The sequence below is a fragment of the Trichomycterus rosablanca genome, chromosome 2, assembly GCF_030014385.1.
Source record: "Trichomycterus rosablanca isolate fTriRos1 chromosome 2, fTriRos1.hap1, whole genome shotgun sequence".
Lineage (NCBI taxonomy): Eukaryota > Metazoa > Chordata > Actinopteri > Siluriformes > Trichomycteridae > Trichomycterus > Trichomycterus rosablanca.
Window position 1 is genome coordinate 39,404,018 of NC_085989.1, and position 22,268 is coordinate 39,426,285.

The 22,268-nt window shown below is 40.5% G+C and overlaps 1 protein-coding gene across 4 annotated transcripts in view; it reads right to left on the reverse strand.

Moving 5' to 3' along the window:
- camsap3 (calmodulin regulated spectrin-associated protein family, member 3) overlaps window positions 1–22,268 on the reverse strand; it is a 70,676-nt gene that overhangs the window by 29,631 nt on the left and 18,777 nt on the right. For 3 of the 4 annotated variants that reach the window (XM_063015336.1, XM_063015326.1, XM_063015353.1), the window contains exon 2: window positions 16,056–16,321. In XM_063015336.1, the coding sequence (XP_062871406.1) occupies window positions 16,056–16,321 (266 nt within the window). Of the gene's footprint in view, window positions 1–16,055; window positions 16,322–22,078; window positions 22,154–22,268 lie in introns of those variants that run through there. The other variant, XM_063015345.1, reaches the window with a different exon arrangement.

Genomic DNA, 22,268 nt, shown 5'->3' on the forward strand with positions numbered 1-22,268 from the left:
CCTGATAATGCAAACACACAACAATAAACAGTTGGTTTTGCATGAAAGTGCAGATAGCCGGTCATAAAGTTGGCTGGACTGAGCGTCTAAGGCCAAGATGAGTTCTGCAGGCTACATTCATAGATGTTCTGGTTCCTTCATGGGCCGTTATGTTACTCTGTTACTATAAACATTATGTTACTCTCTCACTATAAACATTGCCATAAACTTTCTTTTATTAAAAATACTAACTGGTTCATTCTGGTCAAAGTCACAGTTAGTGAAGCAACACTGGGTACATGGCAATGCAACATGCAGACACAGGTGGGGTAAAGTAGACAATCTACCTCCTGCAAGTCCTGGGAAGGTTCAAAGGTAGAGCCAAGTCTTTAGGACTCATGTTGATGTGCAGCGGTCAGTTGACCAGCTGTTTATAGAGGCCATGTGAGAAAAGCATGGATTTCTAACCTAACCTTCAGCCTCGCCGCTCAAATTGCTCATTGCTCATCGCCCTGTGTTCACACCGGCAGTGCCTTCATCACTTGTGACCGTTTGGTTTAACTGACACCAAGCAAAAAATAAAAATATAAACAGCAGTACTACTGGCTAGTATCTACAAAGCGCATAGGAAAAAAAATATTTGATCACAAATTCTTTCCAGATGTGTTCCAGCTTAGAAAGCACTTAGAAATTTCATCCCTGCGTAGTCCATCACTGTCTGTTGTGTAGTCAATATGACAAAAAACTGTGCTTGTTTTTTGCGACTGCTGCTGTCTATTTGTGGAAGAGTGACACTGCAACAATGAGTTTCTCCTCCATCTCTAGCAAGAACTATTATATAGGAACTAAAAACGTAGTGCACCGTGTTACACTGGCAGAGATAATGCGCTTACTGCTTCGCTCAATGCTCAATTTCTATTGATAATCGCCAAACCGATATGCTTCTACTTTGTGACGCTAACGCCCGCTCCGCCTCCTGTCACCAGAAATCATGAACTATAATTGATCATCACTGCCAGTCTGACTGTAGGGTCAGGGGCCTTATTTGCAATTTCCAAATGTGTAGCAGCAAGTATTTTATTTATTTATTTATTAGTATTTTAACATCATGTTTTACTGGTTACATGTATGACAGAAATGGTTGTTACTGGTTACACAAGATTCATCAGTTTAATGTCAAACACAGTCATGGACAATTTAGTATCTCCAAATCACCTCACTTGCATGTTTTTGTACTGTGGGAGGAAACAGGAGCTCCCAGAGGGAACCCACGCAGACACAGTGAGAACATGCAAACTCCACACAGAAAGGACCCGGACCGCTCCACCTGGGAAACTCCACCACAGAAACCTAGGACCTTCTTGCTGTGAAGCGACAGTGCTACCCACCGTGCCACCCTATTTATTCATTTATTAGGATTTTAAAGTCATGTTTTACACTTTGGTTAAATGCATGACAGAAGAGGTAGTTACTCGTTACAGATTCATCAGTTCAAGTCAAGTTTAATGTCAAACACAGTCATGGACAATTTTGTGTCTCCAGTTTACCTCACTTGAATGACTTTGGACTGTGTGAGGAAACCCATGCAGACATGAGAAGAACATGAGAACATGCAAACTCCACACAGTAAGGACCTGAACCGCTCCACCTGGAAATCAAACCCAGAAACTTCTTGCTGTGAAGCTACCCACTGAGCCACCGTGCCACCCCCAGCATCTCTTTTAAAACTCTTCAATAATCTGTCACTGGACAAGAGTTTTATGAGCGGTTGATATTAATGTTGCTACTAATAAAAAAGTTGGGCAATTATCATGATAGACATGTGATATCAGCACATGCCAATACCATCATATATTCTAAAACAGTTGAAACGTGCTTCTAAATACAAATGGAAAAAAAACATGATAGGCTGATTTCTGACCGTCGTGTAACTTGAGATAAGATGGTTTTGTCCAACCATTCGTGAACTTTCCTGAAGGACACATTAGGTTTATTTCTGTTGAGCTGGTAGATGTTTAAGGTGTCCCTCAGGACATAAGCAGCTGTTTTTAAACACAAAGCCTGGGAAGGCTGCAGGTTGCGCAGTGTGATGTGTTAACCAGAATCTGGCAACCATGTTTTGCCCGAGCATGATTTCTCTCTGTAACTACACAGCGCTCACTCTCTGGGACTGGCTCCATGTGCTCTCTCTGTTATAATCATTAACTGTCTTAAGAGACAAATTCCTAAGTACAAACTGCTGTACGGTCTGAAGGCTTAACATGTACACTCAGTTCCTTGTACACACATACACACTGAACTTTGCTTTTTGTGTTGGAGCAGCTGTAATGCTGAGCTTTGTACTGTGTAGTAAGAGGAGCGGCTCTGGTTGTGCTGCTCATTACACAACATTTGCTCTGAATTCTGGGACAGGCAGACTGGGGCCCCCGCTGTATGGGATAAGCCCACCCCCAATTAAATACTGTGGTTTAATCTGGCACACGACTGGGCTATGAGGTTTAAAGGGGAAAACTAACTGATAACCTGTACCCGACGTTATGGTCCAGTTTCGTTTCAGAGAACAGGTGATCGTTATAACTGCATTTTTATCAATTTAGGAGTGAAAAAATTGGGTCTTTAGAGGTGGGAGTAAAATTATTAAGAACCAAAAAGAGGTTTTGGTTTTTATCCAAAGAATTTTTATTAAAAGCGACTTACAGTACTGTGGCAGTATAATGTCTAAGCATTGTGGGGTTAAGGGCCTTGCTAAAGGGCCCAACAGTGACAACCTTAAACCGGTCGGGCTTGAACCATTGTTGTTTGTTTGTTTATTAGGATTTAAACGACATGTTTTACACTTTGGTTACATTCATGACAGGAACGGTAGTTACTCATAACACAAGGTTCATCAGTTCACAAGGTTATATTAAACACAGTCATGGACAATTTTGTATCCCTTTGCTTGTCTCTGGACTGTGGGAGGAAACCAGAGCACCCGGAGGAAACCCACGTGGACACAGGGAGAATATGCAAACTCCACACAGAAAAGATCCGCACCACTCCACCTGGGGATCGAACTCAGGACCTTCTTGCTGTGTGCTACTTGAACCAGTGACCTTTTAATTACTAGTCCAGGACTTTAACCGCTAGGCTACAACTGCCACCTGGCTTTGAGATCATTATTTGAACTTCCAAACACTAACCGTTAAGTGTCTGGCTACTTTTCTTTTAGGATATATAAAATATAATGTTAATTGTATCAGACATTTATAGGAAGTTTTTTTAGCATTAGCTTCCTTTTGGTTTATTGGAAAATCCTTACATTTCTTATACAGTACACCTTCCAATGGCTCTGCTGTCCGGCCAACCTATAACCCTGAACCCCCACCCACCCGCCAATTACTAGGGATGTAACGATGCACCACAAGACAGTTAAAAATCAATTCACATGTGTAACGATTCAAATCGGTTCACATGTATAATTATTCGATATTCACTTTAAACAGCAGAGCCTGGCTGACGTCACAACAGGGTTGCCAGGTTCGGAATTTTCCAGCCAAATTTATGTGAGAATACTTTATTTGTATTATTCATTTATTTTTTTAATGTGGGATTTGTTTTAAAATTTCATTTCAGTTTTTTTTTTACACAAAAAGGGAAATGTGCAGCATTGTTTTGCATAGTTTGTACCTACCTCATAAGTAAAAGGACATTAATTATTTAGATTAAAAAAAGATGAGCACAAATACAGTATTTTTTTAAAGAGAAATAATAAAATGAAACTTTGTCATAGTTTGTCTTCAATTTCATTTTGTTTAAAAAAATCGGGGGAAAAAATCATATTGTGAACCCAGTATTGTGAATCGCATCGTGGGTAGAGTGTATCGTTACATCCCTACCAATTACCGTATGTCTGTGTGGACCCTGACTGGCCAATAGCTAGTGGGCTGGCATGACACCCAAGCAGTTTTACAGTTATAATAATAAACAACAATAATGATAAGCATAGGACCTAAAACCTGTCACTATTTAACTAGTTGCTGTTTGCCAAAACAATATTAGAATGCATTTGTTATATATACATATGCACATGTACAGTACAATGAAATTCTTTCTTCGCATATCCCAGTTTGTTTGGAAGCTGGAGCCATTGCACGGCACCCCTGGGGCAGACAGGGTTAGGGGCCTTGCTCAAGGTCAAGTCAACCCAACAGTGGCTACATGGCAGAGCTGGGATTTGAACTCTCAACCTTTCAATTGATAGGCCAAAGCTCTACCCACCAGGTTACCACTGTCCCAGTAACTAATATTCAAAATAATATTATAATGAAGTCACTAATATTCAAAAACATGAATGGAAACAGCAGTAATTCTCATTAATTTTAATTTTTTATAAATGTGTACAAGTGTACACATTTATGTCAGTGACAATTTAACAGATTCCGGCACACTAAGGGAGATGTTAGCTGGCAGCTAGCGGGTTGTGTCACCTCAGCCCATTGGTTTGAATGACCTGAGGCTAACTCTGTTAGCTTAGTATGCTAACACGGCGACAGAAGACGGGGCGAGCTGATTATGTAATTGCTGTCTAGGTATAGTAATAATTTGCCTTCTAAAGGTTGATGTCAGAATCCTCTCTACTTACACAGCTGCCTAGGTAGGCAGTGAAGAGAAGGGCAGCTCACTAGGTTTTCAGACAGACCCATCATGTTCAAAGTAGCTAATAAACAGTAACAGCTGGGAGACCATACACAACACAGAAGTTCTGGGGCTCTGGCTACGACCCTTGTTTTCAGCCGACGTCTGTGAAGAGTTCGGGACGTCCTCCCGAGGAATGTGTGGGTTTCACACAGTGATGTCAGAACATGGCCCTGAAACAGCAGTTCAGTGCTGAAGTGCAGTGAAGCAGTACAGATTGGGCGCTGGGACTTCGTAGGTGGAAAGCGGTTAGAGTCTGTCAAGTGGAGCTGATAAGGACAAGCTGGTCCTGTCTGCCATCAATGCTTTAGCGTGAGTAGGGTGGAACAATGTGTGCAGAACAGAGCGAATCATAAACACAGCAGCAGGATCAGCTCCTTCAGCAGATTAAACTTCAGTGAGAGAAAGAACTTCACAGATAATGATACAAAGACTGAGAGAAAGCAATGAAAGGCTGTTCTGCTCTGCTGTGATATGCAGTACTGTTATAATTCTAAGAAAGGAGTCAGAAAGAAGTTTTGGAGGCGGGGCAAGGATTGGATTCCTATAAGCTTGCTTAACAAAATCACAAGTTCATCCAATAAGCGGGATGCCAGTCCAGCACCGGAACACAGAAAACAAGCAGGCAAATTACCATAATGACAAGTAATGACTAGGGTTGAGAACCAAAACAGCAAGTATCAAATACAAACAAAATTTTGGTTCTACTGATCAGTTCCTAAACGTGATAACCTTTAATGATTGTTAAAAAAAAAAAGTCAAGACAACAGCATGCCTGAGCTAGCATACGTGGTTAACCTTAAAACAGCATGCAATATGGTACACAGTAAACAATCTTATTTATTGCTTTACTTTATAAAACATCATCATGTCTAATACCTGTAGGGATCCTACTGTCAAATCTCCCTCATTTAGGTAGGTAAGTCTTTAAAAAAAAAAAGTTTGTTCATGGTAGGGTATATTGATTTTTCTCAGCAAGATCTGTTGAGTTGCATACCCTCTGCTTTATGTTTTAATGTTGTTTTTGGTTACAGGCATTTTGTCCCTGTTGATGCTCAGATGGACTTTTAGTTTCCTGAACTAAAAAGTTCCTGAATAATATACACTACAGTATATTGCCAAATGTATTCACTCACCCATCCAAATCATTGAATTAAAGTGTTCCAATCACTCCCATGGCCACAAAACCAAGCACCTAGGCATGCAGACTGCTTCTACAAACATTTGTGAAAGGATGGGTCGCTCTCAGGAGCAGGAGTAAATTCCAGCTTGGTACCGTGATAGGATGCCACCTGTGCAACACGTCCAGTCATGAAATTTCCTCACTACTAAATATTCCACAGTCGACTGTCAGTGCTATTATAACAAAGTGGAAGCGATTTGGAACGACAGCAAATGACAGAGTGGGGTCAGCGGATGCTGAGGCACATAGTGCGCAGAGGTCACCAACTTTCTGCAGAGTCAATCACTACAGACCTCCAAACTTAATGTGTCCTTCAGATCAGCTCAAGAACAGTGTGTAGAGAGCTTCATGGAATGGGTTTCCATGGCCGAGCAGCTGCATCCAAGCCTTACATCACCAAGCACAATGCAAAGCGCCGGATGCAGTGGTGTAAAGCACGCCGCCACTGGACTCTGGAGCAGTGGAGACGTGTTCTCTGAAGTGACAAATCATGCTTCTCTGTCTGGCAATCCGATGGATGAGTCTGGGTTTGACAGTTGCCAGGAGAACGGTACTTGTCTGACTGCATTGTGCCAAGTGTAAAGTTTGGTGGAGGGGGGATTATGGTGTGGGGTTGTTTTTCAGGAGTTGGGCCCCTTAGTTCCAGTGAAAGGAACTCTTAATGCTTCAGCATACCTTACAGCATACTTTGTGGGAACAGTTTGGGGATAGCCCCTTCCTGTTTCAACATGACTGCGCACCAGTGCACAAAGCAAGGTCCATAAATACGTGGATGAGCGAGTTTGGTGTGGAAGAACTTGACTGGCCTGACCTTAACCCAATAGAACACCTTTGGGATGAATTAGAGCGGAGACTGCGAGCCAGGTCTCACAAATGTGCTTCTGGAGGAATGGTCAAAAATTCCCATAAACACACTCCTAAACCTTGTGGAAAGCCTTCCCAGTAGAGTTGAAGCTGCTATGGCTGCAAAGGGTGTGCCGACATCATATTAAACCCTATTGATTAAGAATGGGACGTCACTCATTTAAAAGTTTAGTTTAGTGTATTTACTTGTGATTGTTCAGTTAACACTTAATAATAAAGATATATAATAAGAATAAAGATATTTTTGTACCTAAACACCTTATTTTTTACCATTTTGGAATTAAAACAAGGAATCAATAAGAATAAGAATCGCTAAAATACAAATGATATCCAACCCTAGTGATGACCCTAAATCAGGGATGACCAAACTATGACCCATAGGCCATTTGCAACATGTTACCATTTATGAAATGGCTTATGAAGTATTTTAAAAATAATATTAAAGTTGGCCACCTATAATGCAGGTTTTTGAAAAACTGTTTGAACTCCGGGTGTCGCTGTCATGTAAAACTAATCTTAAAGCTTGGGCAAATAGTGAAAACGTGCTGTAGTAAAACTGGTAGGTCAGGTAGGTTCAGGTTTCTGAGGAAGGGGGTTTCAGGAAACCTGGACTGTAGAGTGGACTGCCCCTATTTATCAGAGCAGACGTAGGTAAACACGTAAGCTAGTAAAGCAAACTGTATTAGCTTAAGCAAAACTCACTCCTCTGACTGGTCCATGTATAAAGCAATGACTAAACTTTTTCCATGATGGTACAGTGTACAGTCTAGTTTATTATCTTGAGTCATGAAAAACAGCCAGAGTACAACCAGATGCTGCGCTACATACTGACACTTCACCAAGCAAAAATGAGCAGAGGGTTTTATGGTGTACATTGAAGTTTTTAGTCTGAATTTACATGTCATATCAGTTTAGGAATCTCAATGATTACTGTAACTGTCTTTTTTGTGATGGAAAATTAAATAGATGTAAAAAAATTTAAATTTTATAAAACCAAGCAACCTTTTAGATTTGGGTTTTGTAGCAGATAGTAGATACAGTCTGACAACATTCAAGTGTCTACTGGGCCCAGGTTGTGCAGTGGGATATTTCGCTAGCACACCAGCACTGGGATTTTGAACTCCTGGATTTTAAATGTCAGCTCTGCTAACGGTCAACTGGGTACCCCCCAGTGCCTGCAGGGGACAAAACTGGGCAAATAAGAAAGGGTCGGTGGACTGTGTATGCGTTGGAGGAAGCAAACAACAGTTGCACAGTAATAATTAGCAGCAGCAATAACTGAAAAATTATTTTCTGTTTGCAGCTGGCCTGCCCGCATGTTGTGATTCAGAGTTCTGGCTTTTAGATTCCGAGGAAAGTCGCATGCAGTGTTTGAGTGTTTTCTCTGTCGACTACCTAATGTCTTGGTCACACTACACAACGCCGATTTGCCTCCGAGCTTGCGCATATACCGGGAAGCTGTTGGTAGGGCTGGGCAAAAAAATTAAATCTCGATTATTTTCAAATTTATTAATGATTTTTGATTTTGATTTTTTTTTTGTATGTTCTTGTATAATGCCATTAAAAAAAAGACATTACTTTTTTTGCATTTTAATTTAAAAGACTGCAGAAGTGCAAAAATAGTAACAGCACCACCTATAATTATTAAATTGTGCAAATAATGGTTACTTTTAAATATCCTTTCAAGGGAATCAAACTGTGCAAGCACAACAAAATTTGTAACAAAAAGTATAACAATAATTAAAACAAAATAGAAATCTTATGCGCAAACTCGGAGGCAAATCGGCGTTCACTAAGGGCTCTAAACTCGGCTCTCGATCGCTATGTGTGAACTGTTCAACGACTTGATCAAAAAAAATATCCAGCATGCTAATTATCTGGACCTGTCAGCGACTTAAAATCATGTAGTGTGAAACATGTTGCAATCAGGTTGTGATTGGCAGTGAGTGCGGTGTCAAGCTACAGCCAATGAGAACGCAAGATACGAAGTGATGGGAAACCCGGGAGAGGAGTTGTAAATGTGTGAAGCAGGGGCATAATATACTTTTTATCAAACTAATTTCTCTACAGCAATCTGAACAGTTTGAAAAAGCAGTGTGAAAATGTCAAAATGAATGAAGTGGCCATAACTTAGTTATTCAAACAAATTTCTAATGCCATCATAATTTCATTCCCTACTTCTATTTATTTTTACAGAAGCTTTAGATAAAGGTTAAAATCTTGCAGTCCAGCAGTGTTTTGGCTGCTCCAGTTGAGCATTCATTAGGTGCTTCCTGATCCATTAACTAAACAAACATCCCTGGGCGCTGCTGAATCAGACCCGGGATCATGCACTCCTATCCTAAAGGGGGAAATGCTTAATGCATGGGTGACGCAGCCTGTTCCATAAACACTTCTTCCTTATACAACATGCTGATTGTGGTGGCTGCTATCAGAAGCCATGCAGCCGAAGTGCTTGTGGTAAGTGCTAATCCATTATAAATAAGTCACAAGTCAAAGTTTATTGACTTTGGGTTTTGTAGCAGATAGTAGATACAGTCTGACAACATTCAAGTGTCTACTGGGCCCAGGTTGTGCAGTGGGATATTTCGCTAGCACACCAGCACTGGGATTTTGATCTCCCAGAGTTTGAATCTAAGCTCTGCTACCGGTCATCTGAGCACCCCATAGCAGGCACAATAGGCAGTGCCTGCAGCAGACAAAACTGACCACTATGTCAGCTGGTGAGAAAAGACTGGACCTAAGGGGTCTTCGACGCTGTGTAAGGACCCTGGTTAGTATCTCAAGGCACCTGTACAGAACGAGAGGAACGCTGAGGTCAGCATGCAAATCCACCAAAGTATGGGCGAATAAGAAGGGGTTGGTGGACTGTGCATGCGTCGGAGGGAGCGTTTAAGCAAATATACTCTCCTCGGATGCAATCAGGGTCTTCAGCAGCGGAAGACAAATTGACTAAACTAAATTGAGAGGAAAAAAATGGAGAAAAAGCAAAAATAAAAAAGCAAATAACGGGTCTACTGGGCATGCAAATATTAACCAATATCACAAACCCATTGCTAGATGGTTAAGCATTATACAATATGCATTTCCTTATGCATTCCCCAAATCAAAAAAGAAAAAAATGGAAAATGTGGAAGGGTAGGATGAATGTGAACACCACAAGCTGAACTAACTCACAACTAGTAGGTTGATAAAAAGGGCTAACTAATCCTGCTAATCAAATAATGTGAGTCAAATAATAAAGATGCATCTAGTGTCTTTAAGATCTGCCTGAGTAATTACAGTAGTGTCAGAGGTCTATCTTTATACCGGGGCATGATGCAAAATATCCACATCCATACTGATGCAGAACAGCTTTTTAGTTTATGGTTTTAATTAGAGATGGGAAAGTCACATGATGAATAGGAGCCCTGTACAGCGTAATTCTGCCTCGCGTCTAATGTTTCCCGGGATGCAAACTTAAAATAAAATTAATGAAATTCTACAATGGTTTATATCACCAGTAGTGTACGTGCCTCATATTAGCAAAGTCCCAATCCTAAACTACAGGTACAGGTCAAAAGGCAAGTGTCTTCCCTAAACCGTTATCACAAAGTGAAGAAATGAGTTTATTAGAATCATTGTATGCAAGAGCATTAAGCTTTTCTTTTACTAGAGGTTAGCCCAAACCCTTAAACATTCCCCCAGACTATTATTCCTTTTTCACAAAACTAAGCTCAGAGTGCATACATCTAGCAAAGTTAGAGACTAAACTTAAAGAAATATGTTTCCACTGCTTGTGAGTCCATTGACGATGTGCTTTACACCACCCCAGTTGGCGCCTTTAATTGCACATAATGATCTTAAGCTTGTGTGTGGCTGAAGCTCCTGGTAGTCAGTTCTTTAGAGGCATTTAGCCCTGTTTTGTAACCTTATGTTTAAGACTCTACCTAATTCACGTGTATGAAAATTGCATCACAAACCGTGAAATGAGCAGTTTCCCATGTAATATGCAATTTGCTGTGAAATTTGAAATTTAAAGTTTGTGTTTAGTGATTTGACATTTTTCATCAAACGTTTTTAAGTGCCTCACTTTTACTGGTTAATTCACACTATGAGGCGGTCCTGGCAGTCCTCTGGCAATTCAGTTAGTAATCAGTTAGTCAAAATGTCCAAGCGGTTAAAGTGTGAAGCAGCTAAAAACACGACTCGGGTAACTGGGTATGGAAAACTCCCAACCAATTCTGTAGACGCGGGGACGGGGGGGGGGGGGGGGGGGGGTCAAAACACGGATGATAATTTTTTTATTTGAGACAAAGCCTCGCACTGTTGCTGGATGTTCTAGATTTACATTCAACCATTAAGGTATATGTGCTGTGTATTGTAGCTTCTATTTATTCTATCATTTAAATTATGAGTGTTATTTAATGACTGATGTGAAATTAAGCACATTTTCTGTGCTTATGTTCCATGCTTATTTTCGAACATCTAGATCCTAGATGTTTTCACTTGACAATAAACAAGCTGGAAAAATAGTCTCATATGACAGGGCCACAATAATTGTCAGTGAGCTCAGTATAATGAACCGCTTACTCTATTGCCTATGGAAAATGCTACCTGTATGCTGTGTGCATTTATTAATTAGCAATGGTGTGTAAGCTTTTAATTAGAAGGAGGGTTAACGAACGTTGGCCACGTAGTGCATCGTGATCTAAAAATACAATTATGTCATGCACACCTACACAATGGTGAATTTATTCAGCAGAATGTTTTAATAATGCACGGCATAAATACGATGCAGTCTGGATTATAGATCATCCTTAATCATCCCCAGTCTGAGGGGGGAGCATTTCTGGGGGCTGGGCTTCCCTTCCTACACTGTGGGACTAGGAAAGAGAAAGACGGAACAGAAACACGGAAAAATGAACCCCTGGGCTAAAATTTTAAGCAGTACAGCAGTATACTGTGTGATGGCTCCCCATTGGTTCCAGTTTGGTTTTAAGTTTTGTTTATTCTATGTGACTAAATTACAGTTGACGAATGCTGTTTACTCTGTACTCTGTTTGATCCTGCTGCTCCATCCTCCTAATGCTGCTGTCGCATGACCCACTTTCTGCAAACACCACCAACAGCCGGTGGCCAGACTGCCAAAGTAGTGTCACATCGACCTCAAATGTGACGGAGCAAGAGCTTTTATGAACCATGCTTTAATGAACCACCATGACCCCAGCGCACCGGTACCTGTTACTGTACATGTTCACACAAAAATCTAGAGGGAGATTTGCAGTCTGAATATAATTATATGTAATATAAAATGCATGACATTCAGCATGAGGGTCTGCGGGTAGCTGTGGTGGAGTGAATACGTTTTGGATTAGCAACATGATTAGCGAAAATAATGGAAGCAAGGCACTTTTTCCATACGGTTTCAGCAATTTTAAATGCTAGATGTGACGGGAACCTGGCTTGTTTGCACCAAAAATGTCCAGAACAGGCCGCTCAGGTGTCGCAGTGGTAAAATACGCTAGCACACCAGAGCTGAGATTTCGAATACATCGTATCGAATCTCAGCTCTGCCATCCAGCTGGACTGGGCGGCTACATGAACAACGATTGGCTGTTGTTCAGAGGGTGGGACAAGCCAGACCAGTGTTCCTCATAACTGGTGCAACTACGACCTCTGCTGGCTGATTGATGGCGCCTGCGCAATCAGTTAGGGAATAATGCTGATCAGGGTGTGGCTCTCTGTGCACAAGGCTGATCCGCATGTAGAAAACTTTCTTCGCATATCCCAGCTTGTTTAGAAGCTGGGGTCAGAGCGCAGGGTCAGCCATCGTACGCCGTCCCTGGAGCAGACAGGGTTAAGGGCCTTGCTCAAGGACCCAACAGTGGCTGCATAGCAGAGCCTGGATTTGAACCGCCAATCTTCTGGTTGATAGACCAAAGCTAGAGATGGACCGATCAGCATTTTTGAGGCCGATTCCGATCGCCGATCACTTTTCAGCGAGATCGGCCGATAGCCGATACCGATCTAGGGCGGGGCTATATGCCACGGCAGCGCAACATGCAATTTTTAGCGCAAGCAAGACATGAAACATAGTCTATTAAAGAACTCATGTGAAACAGCATATCTTTAACAAAATTAGCAGTAAATAAACAAAGTAAATCAAACAAATACAGCCAATAGTGCAATGATTATATTTAGAACATTAATTTAAAACGAAAAAAGTATATAAATGCAGTAAAAACTGCAGTCATTAAACGCAGACTCTGGGTTATTTTAAACGAAAAACTGCAACCATTCAATGTAGATCTTGAATTGTTTTAAAACGAACTCGAATTGTTTTTAAACAGTAAATTAAACAGTCAATACTGCAATAATGAAACATAGCCCTTAATGTTTTAAATGAAAAAAACAGTGAATTAAACAAATACAGAGAAAATACTGCAATAATTAAATTTAAACCATTAATTATTTTAACACGAAAAACGGTATATTACATAAATGCAGTCAAAATTGCAGTCATTAAACTCGGACCCTGGGTTATTTTAAAACGAAAAACTGCAACAATTAAATGTAGATGAATTATTTCTAAACAAAAAACAGCAAATTAAACAAATGTCTGCATAGCATCACTGAAATCGCACAGTTGTCATAGGTCTTGAATGAATTATAGATTAAATATAACAGCAGCCCTGGATGAGTCTGTGTTATATACGGTAAACAACTGCCAGACTAACTGCTTCAGTCCTGGATGTGTTAAACTTTATAAAAAGTCCTTGTTGCTTTTGCAGTTTAGTTAGTGAAGCTTCAGGTGTGACGCTTGTTCATGTTCTTGTATTTCTCCGTTTAGTACTTTAACAGCGATTTAAAGCCTAAATTGTGATCCTTAAACAGCTTTACGTCTGACTTCAGTATACAAATACTTCAGAAGTTCATGTCTTGTTAAAAACTCAACCGTCAATCACACTCAGTTCTGTTCTGTTCCCCGACACATTACGGTGAAGCTGATACACTCATCTCACACACACTTAAATCGAAACTTGCGAAAATTTAAAGACATAGCGGTCCCGTCACAAACAATCCTGTTATATGGCATGTATGATGTACATTTATTTACGTCTGATTTTTAATTGCCACGGACCTCATGCGGGCCAGTTGGGGATGTCTCGCGGGCCGTATGATGCCCAGGTCTGCTTTAGCCACTCGCGATCGGCTCTCGGGATCGGCTAAATTTGATAAATATTGGCCGATTGCATATTTTGATTAAAAATCGGCCGATACCGATACATAGACGATCGATCCTTCCATCTCTACCCAAAGTCCTACCCACTAGGCTACCACTGTCCCAACTCACCTTGTGCAGGTGAAAGATGCAGTTTTACCATTGTTTTATCCAGGTCGGGTCATGTTGGGTTTGGCTCGCCACCACTGGTGAACTCCGAATCACAGTGGCGATACCACCACTGGTGAATGTCGAATCACAGTGGCAATACCACCACTGGTGAACTCCAAATCACAGTGGCAATACCACCACTGGTGAACTCCAAATCACAGTGGCAATACCACCACTGGTGAACTCCAAATCACAGTGGCAATACCACCACTGGTGAACTCCAAATCACAGTGGCAATACCAATCACTGGTGAACTCCAAATCACAGTGGCAATACCAATCACTGGTGAACTCCAAATCACAGTGGCAATACCACCACTGGTGAACTCCAAATCACAGTGGCAATACCAATCACTGGTGAACTCCAAATCACAGTGGCAATACCAATCACTGGTGAACTCCAAATCACAGTGGCAATACCAATCACTGGTGAACTCCAAATCACAGTGGCAATACCAATCACTGGTGAACTCCAAATCACAGTGGCAATACCAATCACTGGTGAACTCCAAATCACAGTGGCAATACCACCACTGGTGAACTCCGAATCACAGTGGCGATAGCACCACTGGTGAACTCCGAATCACAGCGGTAATACCACCACTGGTGAACTCCGGATCACAGTGGCGAATCACTACTAGTAATTTACTGCTGCACCACCCGAACACCATGTTCTCCAACTGTAAGAACATTTGAATGCTGACCAGTGCACATTAATACACTTCTCTAGGGGTCAGCTTTGGATGAGCTGAGCTTATTTATTTATTTAGATGTTTTATGCCATGCTTAGACGAGCTGAGCTAAATAAAGTCATTTTGACTAACTAAAGTGAGGTTAGCTTAGCTAAAGTAGCATGACCAATATACCAAAGATTACAATGCCCATGAACTGTACTTTCCTTACTATAAATGTGCCACAAAGGAAATTCCACTTAAACTAATAAAGGATAATGCTAACCACTCTCACCAGTACCTATAGTACCTTTAGTATTTATTTTCATTTACAGCATTTAGTGCACGCTCTTATCCAGAGCGACTTACAGCATGCTTCAATAGTAATCATTTCTTTACTCTGGTAGAAAGTAATAACAATCTAAGAACATGAATCTACTGGAACCCTGTTAGAATTAAAATAGGTAGGTGTAGAGGGTTTTTTTTGTTAGAGATGTCAGTTTCCATAAGGGTTAAGTAAAGATGTTTGATGTCTCTCTTCCTGTAGTTCTGATGGGTGGATTAAGTCTTAATTTATGGTACAGAACATGGTTTAATACATTCTCTAAAGTAGGTGGGTCAGCAAGCCTCATTGTTTTAAATTGAATGTGCGCATCTACAGCAGTGGGTGATGTGTCAGCGTTTGGGTTAATTGAAAATCAAGTGTGCAGCTGCATTAGGAATTAGTGGCAAAGGTTTGATAGTAGGACCTCACTAGAAAATCCCACTCCAGTGGCTGTAAAAAAAAAAAAAAAAAATCTGGCATGTTTACAGATGCTCAATTATTTTATTTATGTAATATTATAAAGTCCTTTTGGGATTTAATTATTTTATTAGCACTTTATTATCAAGTACTGCTCAGCCCAGCTCTCCCAGCACTGCCCTGTCTTATACACATGAATCCACTTAGCCTTGATGACGGCTAAAGTGGGGGTGGGGGTCTTTTTATGTCCTCTGATCCCTGACATCAGAGAATAAACGGGACTCGAGCTACTCAACCAACCCTCCTTCATCCTTTCCTGGAAGCAGATCATCAAAAAGGTAATGAAAGAACACCCTACATGCCTCAGTGATAAAAATACAGCATCCATTTGGACAATTTAACAGATTCCAGTTTAACCGATTCATATAAATGCTCTCCACTGATTACACATCCCACCCCCCCACCCCCCCCCCCCCACACACACACACACACACTCTCTCTCTCACACACATACACTCACATAGAAGATTTAATGCTCCAGCAACCACAGCCCAGCCCTTCTTACCATTTTGATAGGCTTGTGTAGTAGGTCAGCTGCAGTCACTGGTAAGTTCTGGTCTTTTGGGGTCAGGCCCTTTTGGCTGAGGGTCTGTAGGAAGGCTGTGTTGTCTTTGGGAGGACCTTTGGTCCCAGAACCCCCATTCAGAAGCAGTCCATAGGTTCTTGTGTAGAGCTCAGGTGATTGAAGCAGTCGTGTTACAGGGGGTTTCAGGTGCTCCTGCTCATACTGGTCACAGTAGAAGGGGTCTCGTAGCTCCACTGGAACATTTTCTGGAATATAGAAAAACACAATAAGTTACAATGCATGCACAATTAAGAGGTCACAAGATTTAGAAGACTGACCATTTTGCACATAGATGGATGGATGGATGGATGAATGGATGGATGGGTTAACAACTTTGCACATAGATAAATGGATGTATGGATGGAGAGGTGAATGGATGGATGGATTAACCACTTTGCACATAGATAAATGGATGTATGGATGGAGAGGTGAATGGATGGATGGATTAACCACTTTGCACATAGATAAATGGATGTATGGATAGAGATGTGGATGGATGGAGAGGTGAATGGATGGATGGATTAACCACTTTGCACATAGATAAATGGATGTATGGATGGAGAGGTGAATGGATGGATGGATTAACCACTTTGCACATAGATAAATGGATGTATGGATGGAGAGGTGAATGGATGGATGGATTAACCACTTTGCACATAGATAAATGGATGTATGGATGGAGAGGTGAATGGATGGATGGATTAACCACTTTGCACATAGATAAATGGATGTATGGATAGAGATGTGGATGGATGGAGAGGTGGATGGATGGATTAACCACTTTGCACATGGATGAATTGATGGATGGATTGATTAACCACTTTGCACATAGATGGATGGATGAATAGATGGATGGGTTAACCACTTTGCACATAGATGGATGGAGGGATGGATGGCAGGGTGGATTAACTACTTTGCGGATGGATGGATGGATGGATAAATTAACCACTTTGCACATAGATGGATAAAGGGATAGATTGATGAATGGAGTGGATGGATAGACTAACCATTTTGCACATAGATTGATGGATGGATGGGTGGATGGATGAACCATTTTGCACATAGATGGATGAAGGGATAGATGGATGGATTAACCACTTTGTACATAGATGGATGGGTGGATGGATGGAAGAAATGACCACTTTGTACATAGATGGATGAGTGGCTGGGTGGATGGATGGATGGATGGATGGGTGGATGGATGGGTGGATGGATGGATAAACCCTGAAGTAACAAGTTGGCACTTAGTCAAAGCCAAGATCAGGCTGAATTATAACCGACTTCATATTAGTGACAGTAGTGCACAGATGTAGTCTGTTATAAACTATTTAGGATTCAGTCTGCTTTGGGAGCAAATTGCAAAACTGTAAACTGAATACAGGATTGTCTATATGCCTTTTGCTTTTTAAACAACAAAAAAATTACACACTTAACAGTTTTTTTTTTTTTTTTTTATATGTTAAAAAAGTCAGTTTGGCTTATTAAAATTGAGATATTTCCCTATTGAAAGACATGAGCACCACAGCTTATTGACTTTTAAATTAACAGATTTTATTAATTATACTTGCAAATAGCTCCAAAAGCCAGTTTGAAAAAAGACACCTTTTCAGTTAAACCCTTTTATCTAGCAACGGAAGAATTCACTTCCCACAAACATATTCGGCAGCCAGACATCTCCACCTACATATGCAGTGCCTGGTTATTTATGATATGTTAATATGCTCTATTGCTCCTGTGACTTTGTATAAGTAATCTGGAAACAGATACACTGTAAAGTGTTTAACAAATGACAACTCTGTAGTGTAGCTATACTGGAATATTAATTAGCCCTAATGAGTAGTATGCAGTCAAGGTTATGATATTATTCTTATGCTTTCAGCAAAGAGGACAGAAAGTGTTGATTTCTTGCTAATGGGAATTTTGATGAATCCATGATGAAGGTATAAATCTATTTTCTGATTTGAGTTGAAGTGGGTTCACTTCTGGTGAACTGGGGGCAGAAGAGTCCTCACCTGGGTCTACTTTAGCTACTTTAGTGGGATCTACGTCTACAACTGAATCAGATTCATATGTAGTCGCCATTCGTTGCACTTTTGAGTCGGAAGAATCAAATATTTGTCCAATCTCGGAGACCCAGCATGAGCTATAAATAGTTTAAATAAATTTATGACATCACAAGAGATCCTGGTCCCATCATGAGTGATTATTTTTAATCCCCCCCCCCAACTCTAGGCTCACTGAGGGTCGCTAGTGGGCCACAGCCCCCCAGCTGAGAACCACTGTTCTAGACGGCACCTAAATATCCAGCAGCAGCCCATATCTAAGACATTTAAGTCTATAATGTGTCACATGACAGAGTTTTTGAATCATTCAAATGGCAAAAACTTACAATGAAACCACAGAGTGTTTAGAATGATATGGAACACAAAGAAAAAACTTGGTGAGATCAAGATACTTAAAACAAATATTGAAAAAATTAACCAGGTATATACTTATTATGTAATCAGACTAAGTAAAGGCTTCCATGTGTCGCAAAGAGGCCCAACTACCCGCTACAAATGTAAGCAGAGCATGATGGGTGGCAAACATGAGCAGTTTCCATCCCACACAGAGTACACAGAGTCTGCACGCACATCTTAACACACACATCTTATGTTGAAATGAGAAGCTAACTAGAATAACACGTGACTTTGAACTTGTGATGCGAAGAAATCCGGCTACAAACGTAACCTGAACTACTGCACCAATGAGGAAGCCGTGACGTAGAAACACCTTATAATACAATAACACACTCTGGAGTCTCACACTCTCTCTCTCTTACACACACACAAGCTTTAGTGTACACATAACCAAGAAGGAATTTTAAGGGATTTAATACACTGTAAATAATCAGAACACAACACCAAGCCCTGTGAACGTCAAACCACACACCATACAAACTGGTTCTGCTGCATATATGGCCAATAAAAACCACATGTTGAACGTATTAGCACATTCCCATCAAACACAGACACACACACACACACACAACAGGGCAGAAGAAGCAGCAGGACCTGTTCTAAGATGAATAAGATGGAAATATTCCAAACCCTTAAGTTATATCTAGTAACCACTCTCACAAGAACAGATTCCAAACGCTAGGTATGCCAGTTAGACCTGAACACTCAACTTCAGTACAGACCTCACTAATGCTCTTGTGAATCCCAGAAATCATGTTTCCAAATTTTGTGGACATTTGAAGGTTGTTACTAAATGTGATGGGGCTAGCAGTCAGTTTGTTTAGTGTTGCTATGCTTTTTGTCCAGTTTTAGCCGTCTTTGTTTAAAAATGATGGAAAATAAAGTCCTACTTTAGATGGTAAGTTTCTCTGGGTGACTCCTGGTATTAAATATTTGCATGTTTTCTCTATAATAAAACTAGACATTAGACAAGTGAGTGTTTAACTAGTGTTTCTATGCACGTCAGTGTTAGTATTGAAACTTGAATTTATTAACAGAATATGTCAAGAGTCAGGAGAGGATTTGTAATTTCAGCTATATGCAAGTACATATTGAAACACTGTTCCTCCAGGACCAGGGTGCAACACACAAGTGCAAAACAACACAATAAAAACAGTGCAGATAAAAAAATTAGACATGAGACATTTCTATTCAAAAAGTAATTCAGGGACACTGGACCAAAGACAAGTGTAGTGTTGGTCAGTACATGGTACTAAATAAATAATAAGTGAGGTTAAAAAAAATATATTCTAATAGACAATTAACAGTGTAAGGTATATGTAGCAGCAGAGATATTAAGAATAATGTACATTGGTATAATATTGGAATAATGAGTATTGGTGTGTATTTTAGAGTTGTTAGAATCCAGGGAGCACTTATATGGCGATGACCACAGTTTTCGCTTACTAAGCTAGCACCGTTAGCCTCATGCCATTGAAACCAATAGGCTAAAGCAGCACAACCCTCAGTGTACTGAAAATGGTTAAATTGTCACTGACAAGCACGAATTTGCAAATAAATGACACTTGTACATGTTTATACAGATTAAAAATCAATGAGAATTAATTTACATTTGAAAAAAAACAGTTTGTTGCTCCGCATTCGTCTGCCATATTTGTAATTTTCATTGGTGAGAAAAGTTGTGCTACACTGAATGCTGGGATTGCCTTCACCGCAAAAGAAGCATCGGATGCTCCCTCGTCATTCAGTCTGTTTATAGCTTCTAATTAAGGCATCTCAGTAGGCAGCATTTTAAGGTAATCTATGAATTTAGACAGCATTCTTCTCGGGTGTGAACTAATAAAGCAACCTGTAGGAACAAACTTTATTCAAATTTCAGGATCAAACCCAAGACCTCTCTGCTGTGAGGTGAAAGTGCTACCCGCCGAGCCACCAAATAATTCTTTAAGTAATGCCAGACATCACATCTTACTTCACCAGGAACACACCCTACACAGAGCACTACTCCATCGCAGGCCAACTTACATTCACCAATACCTAAGAAATTAGGAGTATCCAATCCACCTCTTGCATTGTTTTTGAAAGACGACTCCAATGCAGCAAGAAAAAAAAACTATCCAAACTATAATTAACAACCAAATACAACTAAAATTATCAGTCCAAAAAGTAAATAAATAAAAATAGTAAAGCAATACCAATACACCAACACTAGTCTTTTACACTAAGCCAGGGGTCAGCAACCTACGGCACGTGTGCCAAAGCTGGCACGTGAAGCACGTTTGCCTGGCACGCTGATTAGTAAGATAAGTAAAAAAATTCATTTCATGCTCAGGGCTGCGCCTTATTAGTTGGATCCGTCCTTACACCCTATGCCATATGTTCACTCCTGTCACCTTGATTAACCTTAACAAGCATAAATTACTTCACCTTAACCGCCTGCGCCTATGGCCAGTTAAGGTCAAGTAATTTATGCTAGTTAAGGTTAACCAAGATGTCAGGAGTGAGTCAGCTTTTAATTTTGTGCAAACTTAGTATAGCATGGCTGCTAAACGTGCAAAAGTAGATGTTCGTCCAATTCAACAAGACTGGACAGATTTGACAAAGCACCAAATCTCATTTAGGGATGATGCTGACAAAATGAAATCAATCAAACGAGCAATTTCAAGGTACAAGAAACAGACACGTGTTTTTCAAAATTTAAGCCATGGTAAAAGTTCACCTGATATACACCACAGACGAATCATCTTTGCAGAGAAAGTCAGGGACAGGGATCACACTGACATGTAAGTTTAATTAACTGATTAATTGGTTTATGCCACATACAGTACATAGCAACAGTTTGTGCTATATGACTGTTGTATTCCATGGCACACTTAGTACTTCATCTTCAATTATTTTTTTTTTAATCGGCACAGAGTACGAAAAAGGTTGCAGACCCCTGCACTAAGCTATTGGTCATCAAACCCCATGTCCGTGCAAACACCCAACTGGCCAATAGCACAGCTAAGATTTAAACCCTGGATTCCCAGATCTCAGCTGTAGTGGTCTGGTATACTTTACTGCTGCACCAGCTGTGTTGGTGATTTATTATAGAACATAAAATCCAGCTGTATGTAGAAACCTGACCAGATGATAGCACCGCTGGGGATTCAAACCCCGAATCCCAGCGTTAGTGGGTCAGTGTAGTTTACCACGGCGCCACCAAACTGAATGCTTCTGAACAAATGGTGAGATGAAACAAATGATGCCGCCGTGGGAGATCAAAGATGGTTTAATGTATTAGTGATGTTAATGTGGCATCCAAATACTCTTTTACCATTTGTTAGCGCTTATAACATATTTTGCTCATTATTATAAGAGCAAAGTCAACAGAGAGTTTGTGTACATTAGAGGTGGATCTATGAACCGAAAGTCAATCAATAATGAAAACAAAAGAGGCTAGATAGAGATTTATTTGACTGAGTATGTGAAAAGCTAATATGTAACTAAAAAAACAGAGCAGACCTGAGTGTTCATGAAGGTCCATGTGCTGTTTTAGCTGTGTGCCAAGAGAAGCTCAAAGTCATAATGCAAAGCAGCATGCAAAGGCGCTAGCAGAGGGTGATAAGAGAGTTGATAGAGGTGCTGCTTCCCTGTAAGACCGGCATTAATGAATGAACGCTCTGTACTGCACCTTGAGAGAAACGGTGATACC